The following is an 18,380-nucleotide window of genomic DNA, read 5'->3' as shown; positions in this document are numbered from 1 at the left end:
TAGTCACAATTTGCGGCCTAGCTGCAGCTGTGACTCGTAGCCAGGGTGCGACGACAATTCATGGTCAGGATTTATAGTTAGTGACTTGTGACCGTGACTTTTCCATTGATGATGATAATTGTTAGTTACTAAAGTTAATCGAGTAGTTACTAATCTATGTTCTGCCTAACTTTAGGCGGACGAAAAATTAAAAAAACAAACAAAAACAAATTGATCCAGTATAAATTTAGAATCCGCTACTAGATCGATCATACCTAGCGGAAAGGATAGATTTGTTCATGTCGCGACACAGCTGTCCAGAAATATTCCAACTCACTGGTTTCTGTCCAACAATCTGTTAAACCCAAACTTCGTTAGAGCATGGCATGGCTTGGCATTTTGTCCGGTAGCAAACCAAATTTAATTTTTCATCTGATGGCGTGGGAATGTGGAATTGTTTTCTGCCGTATACTTTGCCTTTGGTTGTTTCTAGTTTTATTTTTAGTTTCTTATTTTGTTTTTTATCCGAAAAGATCCAAATGAAATCCTGAGTGAATTGAGTGGATCTTTGCTTCACCTTGCCTGCTTCCACTATAAATAACTGAACCTCCCCACTTGGCGGCAGCAACAGCGGTAGCAGGTAGCAGAGCGAGAGTTCGGGAAGGAAAGGATTCAAAGGATCAGAGGAAGAAGAAGGCGATCGCCGTTGTTTTCACTGGCCTTTAATCACGGCTCGCCCGTGGGGAAAGAGAAAGGTGAGCGATTGATGCCTGTGCGCGTATAATATTCTTTGAACTTGTTTGTTCCGCTCGGCCTTTCTTTGGAGGGGAATCGTTGCTCCGCCCTCCTGCGACGACCAGTCCCGTGAATCTTTTTAATATAGCTACCTCGATCGGAGGAGGCCGCATGGAGGGGTTGGGGAACATGGAGAGGGGCGTTACTCGGCCACCGGGATGGCAGGTCTCAAAGGCGTGAGCTTCTTTGGCGGATTTGATGCCTATTGCTTGAGGAATTTTTGTTTAATGTCAAAAGTTTGGATTTCTTGCTCCCTTCTGATGCGGTTTCTCCTTGGTTTCTTTCTAGGGATTATTCGATTCGAAAGAATTGTGAGCTTGAATCGTTCTTATTGGATGACCCATTCTTTCGGTAGGAAAGTGAGAGTGATTGCCCACTTGACTTTTCTCTGAGTTTTTTCTCTTTCTAGCTCTCTTCTTCTCCCTTTTTGTCTGATTTTTTCTGTATTCGCTATTCGTTGAGAACCGTTTTTGACTTTCCAGCTTGTGTTAGCTGGTCTGCTTTGGAATTGACGCTTGGAATTGTCTTTCTGGCGGCTGGCTATTTTTTTCTTTTGCTATCAATAAATCGATTTTCTACTCCATTAATGACCGCCAAACTTTCTCCCTAGGCACGGTTGTGTTTGGTCCGTTCTCTACTCGAAGCAGGGATCTTGGAGATTTCTTCTTGAGGCTTTACTGACACTATCTGAGAAGATGAGAGTGTTCAACATCGAAAGCGTGATAGATGAATTTGAAACACTGACCAAGTCTGCCGGTCACCACCAGCGAGAGACCCTCCGCAAAATTCTTGAGCAAAATGGCAAAGCAGAGTACTTGCAGAACTTAGGCCTTGGAGGAAGAACTGACCCAGAGAGCTACAAGGTCTGCGTCCCTTTGGTCACACACAGTGACTTGGAGCCGTACATCCAGAGGATCTCGGATGGTGATTCTTCTCCTATTCTAACGGGGAAGCCTATAACTTCAATTTCACTCAGGTGGTGCTTTAGGACTTTGTGTTGTTTTCTGTTATTACCTTCTGTTCATCTGGTCTTCCTAACTCATATTGTTCCTCTAATGGCTCAGTTCTGGTACCACACAAGGAAAACGAAAATATTTACCATTTAATGAGGAGTTAGTTCAGTCCACAATGGAGATATATCGGACTTCATATGCATTCAGAAACAGGTATGGGGCTCGAGCACATTAGCTACATTTTTCTGGTTGCTTTGCATAGGCCTTCTGGTCCAATGGTTTGTTTTCTATGTTCACAACATTTTGGTTCTGCAGTATTGTTCTTCTGGTGTTGTCGTTCATCATAGCTTATTTTGATTTGGAAGCTTAACTCCACTCTGAGCTCGTAAGTGATAAATTTTCTAATAACTGAATGCTTCTTTTAGAGAGTATCCAATAGGCGATGGAAAGGCTTTGCAGTTCATCTACGGCAGCAAACAGGTCAAAACTAAAGGAGATCTTACAGCCACGACAGCAACAACCAATGTGTACAGAAGTGAACAATTCAAACGCACCATGAAGGATATCCAATCTCAGTGTACAAGCCCTGATGAAGTTATATTTGGTTCAGATTACCAACAGTCCTTGTATTGCCACCTCTTGTGTGGGCTAATTTACTCGGATGAAGTGCAGTTCATATTTTCCACCTTTGCTCACAGCCTAGTTCATTCGTTTCGAACTTTTGAGCAAGTGTGGGAGGAAATCTGCACAGATATTAGAGAAGGAGTTCTCTCAAGCAGAATCACCGTTCCATCTATTCGAGAGGCTGTTTCTAAGATTTTAGTCCCCAATCCAAGTCTGGCGGACTCCATTTACAAAAAGTGTGTGGGATTAAGCAACTGGTATGGTGTGATTCCAGAGCTTTGGCCTAATGCAAAGTATGTCTACGGCATTATGACTGGGTCTATGGAGCCATACTTGAAGAAACTAAGGCATTATGCAGGGAACCTGCCCCTTATGAGTGCTGATTATGGTGCTTCAGAAGGATGGATTGGTGCTAATGTGAATCCTAGTTTGCCTCCAGAGTTGGCTACCTTTGCAGTGCTTCCCAATATCGGTTACTTCGAGTTCATTCCTTTGGAGAAGCTTGACATGCAGGAGCTGGAGAGTAGTCTCACCTCAATTCACTACAAAGAAGCAGAGCCAGTAGGCCTCACCGAAGTTGAGGTTGGCAAAGAATATGAAGTTGTTATTACCAATTTCGCAGGTACCATCTTTCATCTACACATCTATTTTGCTGTTTCCAAATTCCAATTTTCTTTTTCATTTGTCTACTAATGTTTTATAGAAATTAGCTTTTTAGTTGCAAATGACAGATTGAACTATTGCAGTAGGTCAGCGACTCTGTGTAATATATTAATTTAAACTATGCCAAGCTACGGACTCTTCTAGTGGATAACGTCGATCTAGGAACTATGAACGGTGATATTCCTGTACTCGCAACATAAAGAGAGAAAGAAAAGCCAAGTGTCTGTCGGATTAATTGGTCGACTAAATCCAAATATATCCAGCTATGATTGTACTTGGATTGACTAGTCAACTTCCAGTCGTCGTATTACTTCTTAACCTTTTCTTTAGACACAAGGACTTGAGCTTCAGGGTATGCATCAATCATGGAAGGGCAAATTTTATTGATTATCCGACCTCGTAGCCCCATGGTCTATAAATGAAGAAGAGTCAATTTTTATGGCAAAGTTGATGGTTTTAGGCTTGGTTCAAGGACATATTTTCAATAAAGGTTGGTCATGATGGAATAGTTGGCTTCAAAATTCTCTTGTGGGGGGTCAGACATGTTTGGAGATGTTCATAAAAATATGTCACCTAATAGTTGGCTTCAAAATTCTCGTGGGGGGTCAGACATGTTTGGAGATGTGCATAAAAATATGTCACCTATGTTTTCATTTTCGCCTACAGACTGTCCATAGATCATGATGAAAAGTCTCTCACTTTTTTGCACTATTTGGATCTGGATTCTTTCAGGAATCCATGAATATTATAACAGTACTGAAACAAATGTTTTGCCAACTAACTTTTCCAGTTACACTAACATTTCCTCATGGCTGTGGATTTGTTGACTGATGTAACCAGCTGTTAGTTGTTAGCTCGCATTCTCCATTCACTAATAACTTGACAGCTACAAAGTAGACTCTGAATTGGTTGCCTTTCTTTATCTTCTTATTTATAAGCTTCAACATTGCATTAATGATGCGACATTGATGTTTCTCATCTAAAAATTGATGTGTTGTTATGTGTTACTATAGTTGATTTCCCCAATTTGATGCTTGTTCTGGGACTCCATCAAAATCAGTGCAGCCTTGCTATTGAAGCTTACTAGGCCCTTAACACATTTCTTAACATTTGCCTAAAATTGACAGGTTTGTATCGGTATAGGTTGGGGGATGTTGTAAGAGTAACTGGCTTTCACAACTGTACACCTGAGCTTCAGTTCATACGCAGGAGAAGCCTAATGCTCAGCATTAACATAGATAAGAACACTGAGAAAGACCTTCAGTTGTCGGTTGAAGCAGCAGCCAAGCTTTTAGCCGAGGAAAAAATTGAGGTTGTGGATTTCACTAGCCATGTAGACACTTCAACAGAGCCAGGACACTATGTGATCTTTTGGGAGGTAAGCTCTGTCTCGAATGATGAGATTCTCCATAGCTGCTGCAATTGCTTAGACCTATCGTTTGCTGATGCTGGTTATGTTAGTTCCAGAAAGGTCAGTGCCATTGGACCTCTAGAACTTCGCATTGTGCGTAAAGGAACATTTGATATGGTCTTACACTATTATGTTGGGCTTGGGGCTGCTTTGAGCCAGTTTAAGGCACCACGCTGTGTCAGCCAGTCGAACAGCAAGGTTTTGCAGATCTTGTGCATGAATGTTACAAGCTGTTACTTCAGCACTGCTTATGAAAACTAAAACTGGCTAGTAAACCTCATCTCTCATGTATTTATTCATGTACCCTGTGATCATAGGAGTCCTACTCGGTGCATAATCTTCAGTACTAGTTAATATTTGAATGCAGAATTTTAGTGCCGATGCAAATCCATTCCAATTAAATTTGGTCTCTGGCCTTAAGCTCTGAATTATTGGTTTAACTACTATTTGTTATCAATATTATTGTTGGAATTTGATGCAGGTGTCATAGAGGGCATGGTTCCCTTAGGGATAAAGATCAAGAGTCAAGCGAAGATCAAGATCCGGGTCGACGGGTTAACACGGACCTGATCCCACCAGAGTGAGATATTTATCGCCTCAGATTCAGACCGTACTTCGGGTTCAGTCCTAGCCCCCACTTGGGCCCCCGAAGTCATCTCGTCTTGGTCATCCCGGCCCCGCACCTCGTCTTGACCATCTTTGTCGTCTCGACTTGGTCAGTCTCATCTCAACGTCTCGGTCATCTCGTCTCGACCAGTCTCGCCTCGAGCTTAGACCGTACTTCGGGATCAGCATGGACTCAGTCCTATCTCCCACTTGGGCCCCCGAAGTCATCTCGTCTCGGCCATCTCAGCCCCACACCTAGACTTGACCATCTCCGTCGTCTCGGCTCGGCTCGGCCAGCCTTGTCTCGGCATCTTCGTCATCTCGTCTTGACCAGTCTCGCCTTGACCATCTCTGTCATCTCATCTTGGCCAATCTCGTCTCGGTAGTTCAGTCGTCTTATCTCGGCCAGTCTCACATCGACCATCTCTGTCGTTTCATCTCAGCCAGCATCGTCTCGGTAGCTCGGTCGTCCCGTCTCGGTCAGTCTCATCTTGGTAGCTCAGTCATCTTGTCTCGGCCAGTCTCATCTCGGCGTCTCGATCATCTCGTCTCAATGTCTCGGTCGTCTCATCTCGGTGGCCTGGTCGTCTCGTCTCGGTCAGCCTCGTCTCAGCGTCTCGATCGTCTCGTCTTGACTAATCTCGCCTTGACTATCTTTGTTGTCTCGTCTCGGTTGTCTTGTCTTGACCAATCTCACCTAGACCATCTCTGTTGTCTCATCTCGGTCAGACTCATCTCGGTAGCTTAGTTGTCTCATCTCGGCAAGCCTTGTCTCGACAGCTCGATCGTCTCGTCTCGGCCATCTCGACCTCAAGTCTCGTCTCGGCTACTCTGCCTCGACTAACTCCATCCTAGGCTCCATCTTCACGTCTTCTGTGGCCGATTAAAGGGGAACGTGAATATTCTCACGAACACACGGCAGTTCGAGAATGAATAGATGGTTACGAGGTTGTCAAACCCGGTCCCCTCAGATATCCTTTTTTTTTGCACATAAGGTCAAAAGAAAACGACTATCGGATCTGGTCCCCTTTGCAGATTGCTATAAGGGTGCTATCTCATCCGACGTGGAGATGCATTGAACAGGCTATAAAATTCTAACCCACAACTTTATTCCAGATTCTACTCTAAAAACTTTGTTAGTATTATCTTCTTTCCTGTCCATATTTCATCGTCTTCCGGAGAACCCTAACTTGAGCGTCGAAATGGTCTACTAGGATTCCCCGACATCAGTCTAACCTATTCTTGAAGTATGTTTCAGGTCCATCTAGGAGGCTGTACATGTCAAACTATTCATTAGCTGATGGCTTGATCATCCACAATATTTGATCGGAACAGAATGTTGATAACTTGGAATTCCATTCCGTTCAATTCTTGTCAGATAAAAATTTTTCGGAGACGGTTCCTTTTCAAGCAACCCCCATATTCGATCAACCATGTGTTTGATCAATGCATTAGATCATTGGGCTCTTGTGTTGGTATTCAGGATCCATACAAAGAAAAACAATAACAACTATGTAGCGGAATAAAATAGTTGTACCTTTCTTCTTTGTAGGTTGTGTACATGATTGTACATACCCGAAGACCTCTTGATCTTCTGCTGTATTCCTCTCCTCTTCTTGGACGTTGTGTGGGCAACGATCTACCAAGATGACTCCACCCAATTCCTTCTTTTCCTCACTTCTAATCCGATGGCAAGAACTCAAGGAAGAAGTTATCTCCTTCTTCCTCTTCCTCTTCCTCTTCTTCTTTCTCTTCTTCTCTTCCTATCCTCTCCTTTCTTCTTTAAGCACCGGCCCTAGCAAAGAATAGAACCCTTTCAAGGTGCGCCACCCAAAGCTAGGAGAAGGAAGAGACTTAATGGAGAGCCGACCAAAGAGGAAAAGAAAAATCCTTTTCTTCTTCTTTTTCCTCTCCCTTTTCTCCTCTCTTCTTCTTCTACAAGCCACCCCCTCCCTTCTTTCCTCTTCCTTCTTTGGGCGCCGGCCCTAAAGGAGAAGTAAGGATGGAAGCAAGGTTTGGGCGGACAAAGGAAGGAGGAAGAGGGGGAAAAGGGTGTCGGCCCTAGCAAGAAAAGGAGAGGAGGACAAAATCCAAACACAAGGAGAGGAAGAAGAGATTCATTGTGTGGCCGGCCCTAATCTTGAACCATGAGCATGATGTTTGCCTCTCCCTCTCCTCCCTTTTTTATAGCTTATGCCATCCTAGAAAATTTAGAAAAAATCTAACAAACTTTTCTTAATCAGATTTTGTTAGAAAAAATCTAACAAAATCTCTTGATAAGATTTTGTTAGTTTCTTAATAAATTTCCTTAACTAAATTTTGTTATTATCTTAACAAAATTTCTTAATTAAATTTCATTAATTTCTTAACAAAATTTCTTAAATAAATTTTGTTATTTTCTTAAAAATTTCTTAAAAAATTTCTAGGAAAAAATCATAACAAAATTTTGTTTAAGGATTTAGAAGAAATAGAATTCTTAACAGAATTTCATAACGAAAATTTTTAACAGAAATCCTTAACAGAATTTTTTACACGAAAAATTTTTAACCAAATTTTAAAAATTCTTAACAGAATTTCCTAACCGAAATTCTTACAGAATTCTCTCAAGTGGATACGAGACTTTTATCCATAGGCTACAACAGGGACCTAGAGGAGGAATTAGTTTTGGCCTCCTGATGAGTTTGGGCTTCCTGTGTTTTCCCTGAACACTCAACTCAAATCCATCAATAATAACACATACCACTAAAGGATTATTATTGAACTACCGCACCAATCCCATATTATAATATGAGCTCCTTCTTATCATGAGTGCATTAATCTCCCTGTGTTTAAGATATCGTATGTCCGTCAATTAATTGAATTACTGACAACTCAATTAATTAACTTCTGAATCCAAGAGTAGTACCACTCAATCTTATTATTATGTGGAACTAAGTCCACCTACATGGTTTACATGATAATCCTTATGAGCTCCTCAAGGGGACATCATCAGCCTAAATATTAGGACACAGTTTTCTTCAATAATCAACAACACACCATATACATAATACTATCTCCCAACTCATCGAGCCTTTTGATTTAATGAATAAATTTCACCCTTTGATGAATTAAAGAAATACATACTAAGTATATGTGCTTGTTATTATATCGGGATTAAGAACTTGCACATCCATAATAACTGAGGTCTAGTTGGATTATATAATCAGTATAAATCAAAGGACCTCAGACGGTCCAGCTCAATACACACAAAGTGTACTAGTGTAATTTAATAGTCAAGATAAACTAATACCAATTACACTACAACCACTCCAATGGTTTGTCCCTATCCATCTTGGTTGTGAGCTACTATTTATAATTTATAAGGAACCGATAACATGATCTTCTGTGTCACACCACACACCATGTTATCTACAATATAAATTAAGTGGACAACTGCATTACATAAGAAATATAAACATTTGACCAATGTGATTCTCATTTCATATTATTTCAAAATAAATGTTTATACAAAAAACTAGGCTTATGGTATACATCCAAATACATAATTCATTATTATCGATCCAATTAGCTCCACTCTGACCTTAAACTTTTGGCCTTGGGATTCTCTTCCTGTCACTTCTTGGTTCGACTAGGTGGACTTACGCCTTTTTGGAAAATCTATTGTTGGTGTATCCTATTGTGCATCTCTATTCGGAGTTGGACTATAAGGTCTTCTAATTTCATCTCTTTGTGCTTATACTTGGCATAGTTTTATCTCTTTGTGCTTGGAATTATTAAAAAGAAGGTGAAAAGAGAATAACTTGAGACAGGGCTTGAAGATTATTACAAAGTTTTGAGTGAGATAAGAAAGAGGAGACAGGTTTTCGGCTACTAGGCTGAATGACCATACAATTATGAACAATTATTATTATTTTCTTTTGATTTAATTGGGATCAATTTAAATCTAACTTAGTCTTCATTTGTGGCTCAATTATGAAATTTGTCTATCTCTAATTTTGATTGTAAAAATTCTGCTAGATATAACAACTTATTTCTAGATAACATTCATGTATGTCTTTATGGACCATGCTCATAGATGGACTCGCTCTCGTCCAATCAAACAACTGAATCAACTTTTTCATCAATTCAATAGTCTTGAACACTATTTTTCATTCACCTAAAAATAATTACTATAATTCCTCTGCTCCGTCTAGATGGCCCATCCATGACGTATGAAAGTATTCCTATTACTTCTTAGGCATGGATAGATTGAAATAACAGTTAAAAACAATTGGCAGGTTATGAGTTAATCCTTTTCACTACTACAACTTTTGTCCTATCGATATATGCTTGTAAACAACTGTCAGGCTGGGAGTTAATCCTTTATTCCTTACAACTTTTATCCTATTATTGTCCTATTGAAAAATAATGTTTGTAGTTGCTCATCAGTCATCTACCTGTGCATTTGGATTTGACATGGATGTTAATAACAACTCTAAGCCAATTATATAATAATTAATTAAAAAATTTTATAACATATTTTATTTTATTTTTATTAATAAAAGTAAAACTTTAATTATTATATTTATTTTATATTTGTACCAAATAACTAAGTAAAATAATATCCTTTGGTAGCTAGTTCTAATTTATATCATATCGATTGTTTGAGTCGATAGTGAGATTATGTAGAAAATACTAATCTTAATCATTACTAATCAAACATTAATATTCAAGGACGATATTAATACATTAAGACTAGTATGTAGGTCAATTGGATAACTTAATCTCATAAGTCATGGATATGGGATATCGAGTTGACACATGTGTATATATTAGAGAATGTATACTGAATTGACCCGTCATAAGAAAGGTTCATGAATTATTATATGAGTGTTATAAATTTTCTCATGTAATTATTGGTATGAATAGTCTTTAGAGCTGAAGTCACTCGTAACAGGGTAGACTATAAAGGCGATCACTGGGTATGTAACAAATTATGTGGAAGGATGTTATTGCTGCTGCGAGAAGCCAGCACATCGTAAAACTCAGGTGATCAAAAGAAAGTGGTTCGACGGTCGTCCTCCCGCTTTTGTTCATTTTCCTTGAACGCCCTCAACTCTTCACAAGCCGCGTCCCTCTCGGCTCGGGTCTCTTCTAGCGTGTCCATCAGCTCCCGCTCTCTTGCCAATCGGAAGTCCTCTCTGCCCAGCAACTCCGCGTTGGTGTTGGTCAACGACTCCGTTTCTAGGCAGAGCCATCGATGGTGGTCCTCCAAAGTAGCAAGTCCGCTTTCTGTTGAAAGAACTCTCGTTGCAGATCCCAAAGAGCCGCTTCGGACATCCGAAATAGATCCTCAGCATACTCCGCCCGATATCGCAATTCACCACACTCGATGTTAGTGGCCCGGGTTTCCGCCTCAGCATCCTCCACGCGCTGCTGCCAATCCGGTATCTTCATCATACGGCTCTTCACCTCCGCCAATCCTCGCCATAAGCCCTGAGACTCATCCTCCAGCTTGGCTATCACTAGGGCTGCGGTTCCTGCAAATGCCTCCTCCTCGTTTAGAGGCGGAAATGTAAGTGTGGGGACGCCGGCAGACGAGGACGCTAATCCTACGGCCCCGGGAGGTGCATTCCCCGAATCAGGCATCCCCGTCTCTGTGGATCCTCCGGAGGTTCCTGGTCGCTCGATCTCTCCCAGCCTGGTCGAAGAAAGATGGCAGCGAAGAGGAAGATGAAGAGGAGGGAGCAAAAGAGGCCATAACTGACCCCTCTATGTAAACTCATACAGAAAGGCAGCGAACCGTCTGATCGTGAGGCAGTGATGTGGATGGCTTGATCCACTGGAAATGGGCCCGTGAGAGCCGTGATGTTGACATAGAAGGGGGTGGCGTGTTACACCCACGCCCGACCAATCCAAGCGCGCCATCCGTCCCCCTTCGTCATACCCCCTTTGTCCTCGCGACGGGTCATTTCTGCTAACCACGTGGGCCTCCGAGCCTCAAGCCCAACCCATGTCATAGCGAATTGGCAAAGTACCATGAAGGGTCCAAAACCAAACTAAAAACCCTCTGAAACGTTTTATATTACCTAGTCATAGACTAAAGAAGGAAAAAGATTCAACCACGAAACAAATTTTGTTACATCAAACGACAGCAAAAATGAAGGCAACCTTAAGGATTGTCGGCCATAACAGAGGCGGGTAGCTCTTCAAAGACCCGCAGTGGGTCGAGGTGGCTAACGTCCGTCTCTTGAGAAAGCAGGCCCGTCTCCACACATTGCCGCAGAGCTCCCTCAAATCCATAGCGCAGCATTCGGCTACTCCTGTCCGCCAAGGCCTCGAAAAACTTTGGAGATTGGAAAAAGGTTGCTCGTTGCTCAGCTGAACCATGCTCTGTGGCTAACTCCTGCTCCAGCATCTGTTGTCTCACGGCTTCCGTCTCAACTTAGGTCGTGACTAGTTCCGCGAACAGCCGGTTGACCACTTTTTTTGCCTCCAACGCGGCTGACCGCTGGGACGTTGAAGGTGTCTGCGTGACTACACGAACTAGCAACCCATCCCGCTCTGCTACGACTTGCTCCAACTGCCCCCTTGCGACCATCAGCTCCCCTTCAGTTATCGCCTGCTTCTGTCGGCTCTCCTGTAGGTCTCATTCTAGCTGCTCCAGGCAGGTCGTGCTAGCAGCAGTCCGCCTCCGCCACTCTGAGAGTTCGACGGTTGCTTCCTCCAGTCTCCCCCTTGTATGGTGAAGTTCCCAGGGAGCTTCTTCCATCAATGTCCTCAGCTGTTGATGACATTGGGCTCGATCCCGAAGGAAGGAGGGCAAATGTTGATGGACCAGCCGGAGTTCCACTAGGCCCTGCCGAAAGGACTGGAACGCGCTATCAAGGACTTCATGGAGGAGTCTGTTGGGATGTATACCAGAATCCTAGCTATGTAAATAAACATTCTGAAATAAGAATCACATTTGGTCAATATTTGTATTTAGTTTTTATGCAAGTGTCCATTAATCTATATTGTAGATAAACATGGTGTACGGAGTCACACACAGAAGACCATGTTATCAGTTCCTTATAGATTATAAACAGTGTTCACAACCAAGATGGATTAGACAAACCATTGGATTGGTTGTAGTGTAATTTGGTCTTAGTCTGTCTTGACTATAGAATTACACTAGTACACTAAGTGTGTATTGAGCAGGACCATCTGAGGATTGTTCGTGTTAATCTACAATATAGATTAAATGGACACTTGCATAAAAACTAAATGCAAATATTGACCAAATGTGATTCTTATCTGCCAGGTTATCCTCTGATGCAATCTTGACCACAGCGACTTCTCCCCGTTTGACAATATCTCGTATCAGGTGGTACTTGCGCTCAATGTGTTTACTTGCTTTATGGGCTCGTGGTTCCTTCGAGTTTGCAACTGCACCACTGTTATCACAATAAATTGTGATAGTCTTGGGCAAACCAGGAATCACATCTAAGTCCATCAAGAAGTTCCTGAGCCATACAGCTTCTTTGGCTGCCTCAGAGGCTGCCACATACTCAGCTTCCATGGTAGAGTCTGAAATGCATTTCTGCTTTACACTCCTCCATGTTATGGCTCCACCTCCCAATGTAAACACATAACCTGATGTAGACTTACTTTTATCCCTATCTGATTGGAAGTCAGAGTCCGTGTAACCCACAGGGATTAAATTATCTGCCTGGTAAACCAGCATATAATTCCTAGTCCTTCTCAGGTACTTTAATATATGCTTTACCGCAGTCCAATGTCCCTGTCCTGGATTACTTTGATATCTGCTAACCATGCCCACGGCAAAACAGATATCCGGTCTCGTGCATAGCATTGCATACATTAGGCTTCCTACTGCCGAAGCATAAGGAACCGCCTTCATGTCCTCTATTTCCTTTGGTGTCTTAGGACACATCTCCTTAGATAGAGGAACTCCATGCCTAAAAGGTAGAAAACCTTTCTTGGAGTTTTGCATGCTAAAACGAGTTAGGATAGTATCGATATAGGAAGCTTGGGATAAGCACAACATCCTTTTCTTGCGATCCCTTATAACTTTGATCCCAAGAATATGTGCGCATTCTCCTAAGTCTTTCATATCGAACTGCTTGGACAACCATACCTTTACGTCTGATAATATTTTAACATTGTTGCCAATGAGTAAAATATCATCTACGTACAGTACAAGAAATACCACCACGTTTCCGTCACACTTCTTGTATACACAAGACTCATCCGGACATTGAATAAATCCATATGACTGGATTACTTCATCAAACCGGATGTTCCAAGACCTTGAAGCTTGCTTCAGTCCATAAATGGACCGATTAAGCTTGCATACAAGATGCTCTTTGCCTTTTTCAATGAATCCCTCTGGTTGCTTCATATAGATGTTTTCTTCAAGACTTCCGTTAAGGAAAGCTGTCTTGACATCCATTTGCCAAATCTCATAATCCATATGAGCAGCAATAGATAAGAGAATCCTTATAGACTTAAGCATAGCTACCGGCGAAAAGGTCTCCTCATAATCGATTCCCTCTTTCTGAGTATACCCTTTCGCAACAAGCCTTGCTTTGAAGGTTTCCACCTTCCCGTCTATTCCTCTCTTTTTTTATATAGACCCACTTGCATCCGATGGCTTTTACACCATCTGCTGGCTCTACAAGCTCCCAGACCTTATTAGAATACATGGACTCTATTTCAGAATTCATTGCACTTTGCCAAGATGCTGCATCTTTATCTTGGAGTGCTTCGTCATAAGTCCAGGGATCAGCTTCATGTTCACCAAGGACCAAGTCCGAGGACTCTCCCAAGAACATGAATCTATCAGGTTGTCTAACAACCCTCCCACTACGACGAGGCACCACCTGTTCTTGTGCATTTTCTGTGACACGCGGTGCAGTTACTTGTGGTATCTCATCTTGCACTATTGGTACTGAAGTGGGTGTATCTCCTCTAACTTCCTCAAGAACAATTTTACTCGTGGGCTTGTGGTTCATTACATAGTCCTCTTCTAAAAATCGGGCATTCGTGCTAACGATGACCTTCTGATCTTTAGGACTATAAAACAAACCACCTTTCGTTCCTCTAGGATAACCCACAAACAGACGAACTTCTGTACGTGATTCCAACTTATCAGCTTCTCCCTTCAGCACATGTGCTGGACTCCCCCAAATCCGAATGTGTCTTAGACTAGGTTTACGCCCAGTCCACAATTCTGTGGGAGTAGAAGGTACTGACTTAGAAGGTACCAAGTTCAGAATATATGCGGCTGTTTCCAGAGCATATCCCCAGAACGAATTTGGTAACTCTGAATAACTCATCATTGACCTAACCATTTCCATAAGAGTCCTATTCCTTCGTTCCGCCACACCGTTCTGTTGGGGTGTACCAGGTGCGGACAATTGGGATTGAATCCCAGCCTCTGATAAGTAATTCCTAAACTCTCCTAAGAGGTACTCACCACCACGATCAGACCGTAGTGTCTTGATACTTTTACCATGATGTTTCTCCACATCAGCCTTGTACTCTTTGAATTTATCAAAGCACTCAGACTTGCGGCGCATCAGGTAAATGTATCCATATCTCGAATAGTCGTCTATAAAAGAGACGAAGTATTCGAAACCACCTCTTGCCTGGATAGTCATAGGACCACACAAATCAGAGTGAACCAGTTCTAACACATCTTTGGCTCTATACCCCTTAGCCTTGAAAGGCCTCTTGGTCATTTTACCTTCCAAGCAGGATTCACAAGTTGGGAAATTTTCAACCGCCAGTGAACCCAAAGGTCCATCGGCTACCAACCTTTGAATTCTACTCAAGTTAATATGACCTAACCTTAGATGCCAAAGATATGTTTGGTTCATTTGTGAAGGTTCTTTTCTCTTAAGGTTAGTAGATGTGCTATTAGATTCTACTTGTTGCATTGTGGGAGTTATTGGATTTAAAATGTATAAATTGCCAACCAATGTACCAGAACAGATATTAACCCTATTTTTCTTGATAATAACTTTATCATCAAAAGAAACAGAATATCCATCCAAAAATAATTTAGAAACTGAAATTAAATTCTTTCTAAAAGTTGGTACATAAAGACAATTTCTTAAAACCAAAATTCTATTTCTATCAAAAGATAAATAGACGTCTCCCACTGCAACAGCTGCCACCTTTGTAGCATTGCCCATGTAGACGGTAATCTCCCCTTCACGCAGTCGTCGGGTTTCCTGGAACCCCTGCAAAGTATTGCAGACATGATCAGTGGCTCCTGTATCTACACACCAGGTACTGGTAGATAGCACCGCTAAACATGTTTCAACGACTAAAGAAAAAGATATACCTTTCTTGTTCTCCTTTTTGTGAGGACAATCCGCCTTCCAATGTCCAGACTGCTTGCATGTAAAGCACTTGCCCTTTGGCTTCTTTACACCTGTGTGTGGCCCAGCCACTCGAGGTCCATTCACCGTCTTTGCCGAACCAGCTGGTTTCTTCTTCTTCTTTCCTTTCGGCTTAGAAGCAGATACCTTCTCAGCAATGTGAACCTGAGAACTTTGACGAAATAGTCCTTCTGCCGCCTGGAGTTCTGTCAGTAGTTCCGCCAATGAATAAAGCCTTTTATTCATGTTATAGTTCAGGCGAAACTGCTCAAAACTCTTGGGCAGTGTTTGAAGAATAATATCGACCTGGGTTTCCCCATCGATTTCACCTCCAAGGACTTCTATCTCATTCAAATGAGCCATCATCTTAAGGATGTGATCCCTCACGGGTGTCCCCTCCTTCATGGTGGTCGTCATTAAGTTTCTCATTGCCTCTTGCCTAGCAGCTCGATTCTGATGCCCGAAGAGTTCCTTGAGATTGAGCATCATGTCATAGGCAGTAGGCATGGCCTGATGCTGATGTTGCAGCACATTTGACATAGATGCCAAAATGTAACACCGCGCCATCTCATCTGCCTTCACCCACTTCCTATGTCTCTCTATCTCTTCTTCAGTCGCATCCTTATCAGGTAAGCTAGGACATTCCTGGAGAAGTACAAACTTGTACTCCTCCGCAGTCAAGACAATGTCCAAGTTGCGTTTCCAATCTATGTAGTTAGGACCAGTAAGTTTTTATTTTCTTTGAGAATAACGGCTAGTGGGTTGAAAGTCATTCTAAGACCTGAGAATCACAAAGTCAAAAACTTTAGAATTCAGAATTATATTGATTTCCTCAAACAATATAATTTAAATTCAACCAACACCTCAAACACCGGGAATTTCGTATGCCACGATAGTGTGGACGTATACGAATTCAAGCATTTGTAAGAGGAGGGTTTTTACCCATTAATTTTATTATCTTGTCAACCTAACTTTATGACAAATAAAATTAATAGTTGGTTTGACTTCGGTCACACAAATAATAGCAGTGACTCCGATGGGGAGGATACTATTAATTGTGTCTAAGTGTTCACCATTACTTGATACTAAGTCCATTATTTAGGATTTGTATGCCACGATCGTGTGGACGTATACATTCCTAAATAATTTCCTATAACCATCCATAAAGGAAGTTTGTTCTAGTGATCCGCAATCAAACTCATCCGATGGGGAGGAAGGCACTATAGCCAACGCGCAAGTTTGACGCATCACTTACAAACCAGTAATGGAGACCACGGGAATAAATGATTCCCTCTCCCACTTAGTTATTTAATGCGAGGAATTTTAATTATATTTGCATATTTAATAATTCAAAAATTAGTCTCCAGGTTGTGGCGAGGCAATGACCTTCTTCCCCAAAAGACGCAAAGGCCTTATGGGTTATTGGAGCAACAACCACTCCTAGACAAGACTAATTTAGGAATTAATTAAATTATGCTAATATAATTTATACCAAGCATTACCTAGTATTACCTAAGTATGCCTTAACTTTAATTATGCATGCATATATAATAATTCAAAAATTAGTCTCCAGGCTGTGGCGAGGCAATGACCTTCTTCCCCAAAAGACACAAAGGCCTTATGGGTTATTGGAGCAACAACCACTTCTAGACAAGACTAATTTAGGAATTAATTATATTATGCACATAATTAAACATTAAGCATGACCCAACACTATCTAAACACGCTAAACTAAGCATGATCATAAATAGTATATTCAATGCTTATGACAGTAAAGAAATAAAGCATATAATTAAATAGCATAAAAGAAAGCAATAAATATGGAAAAATTATTTTCCAACTATTATGGCCACTTTTATATCCGCCGTTCTTCTATATGCCTCCTTTGCCGTCGTGTCCTTCTTGTTTCCTTCTCCGTTGCGTCTCCGGTTCTCATCGTAGCACCACGCGTCGAGAGTACAAGATAAAAAAAAAATTTACATCCATTGATCCTATACTCCACAAAGGAGTTTACATGTAATCTAGATCAAACAGTAAATTAAAACTATACAGCGTCCCGCTGTGCTTAATTTATTATTACACACATGCACATCACACAATACATACATATCACAATTTAGGCCATAATAGTTGGATCTAGGAATCCTGCAACCACAGAGTTAATCTACTTGCAATTCCTACTATTATCCTGCCTAAACTTATGCATGAAAAAGTGCATAAATAACTGAAACCAAACACACAGAGCCCTAACCAACGCTCTGATACCATTGATGGGAAAGTCTTGAAAAACCGTTCCGGTAGATTCTTGCAGAACAAAAATTTTCCCGAAACGATCTCAAGTTGCCCTCATAGTCGATCAAACGAAGTTTGATCGACTCATTTAGATCATTGGGCTCTTGTGTTTGGTTTACAGGATCCAATATAAAAAGCATAATTTAATTAATGCGGAAACATTAAATTATACCTTTCTTCCGACGGTTGGAAGGATGAAGTTTGTACCCGAAGACCTCTTGATCTTCTGCTGTATTCCTCTCCTCTTCTCGAACGTTGTGTGGGCAACGATCCTTCGAGAATTTCTCCACCAGAATTCTCCTCTCCGATGGCTAGCTAAACTTTCCTTCCTTCTCTTGTTGAGAAAAGAAGAAGAGAAGAAGAAGGGGTTGGCTGCCGAGAGAGTCTCGGCCACCAAGGATTTTAATTTCGTGTGTCTCTCAAAGCCAAGCAAGCCCCTTCTTTTATAGCCTAGCCATCCCATAAATATGGTATAATTTGAGCCATAAACATGGTATGATTGAATCATAAACATGGTATGATTTAGATCAAATCAAATCGGAGATTTTGGTAAGATTTCGGAAGTTTCCAATTTCGAACCCGAAGTTTAATCGATCAAACGAACCCGATTAAACATCGCCTTTTAATCGATCAAACAATCGATTAAACATCGATTACCTTTCGATTAACACTGGTAATCGATCAGGT

General features: G+C 41.4%; 1 protein-coding gene across 1 annotated transcript; it reads left to right on the top strand.

Moving 5' to 3' along the window:
* The first annotated feature begins 616 nt into the window (after positions 1-616).
* On the top strand, positions 617-4,833 carry LOC141848590 (jasmonoyl--L-amino acid synthetase GH3.5-like). The gene is made up of 5 exons (XM_074736639.1): positions 617-734; positions 1,385-1,750; positions 1,839-1,940; positions 2,153-2,973; positions 4,142-4,833. The coding sequence occupies exons 2-5, from the start codon at positions 1,470-1,472 to the stop codon at positions 4,684-4,686; spliced, it is 1,749 nt and encodes a 582-aa protein (XP_074592740.1). The 5' UTR covers positions 617-734; positions 1,385-1,469; the 3' UTR covers positions 4,687-4,833.
* The last annotated feature ends 13,547 nt before the right edge of the window (positions 4,834-18,380 follow it).

The sequence above is a fragment of the Curcuma longa genome, chromosome 17 (assembly GCF_044706935.1).
Source record: "Curcuma longa cultivar G26 ecotype Majalengka, Jawa Barat chromosome 17, ITB_CL_G26_1.1, whole genome shotgun sequence".
NCBI classification, from domain to species: Eukaryota; Viridiplantae; Streptophyta; class Magnoliopsida; order Zingiberales; family Zingiberaceae; genus Curcuma; species Curcuma longa.
Note: the sequence above shows the minus strand (reverse complement) of the source record. Positions and strands in the feature narration are given on the sequence as shown.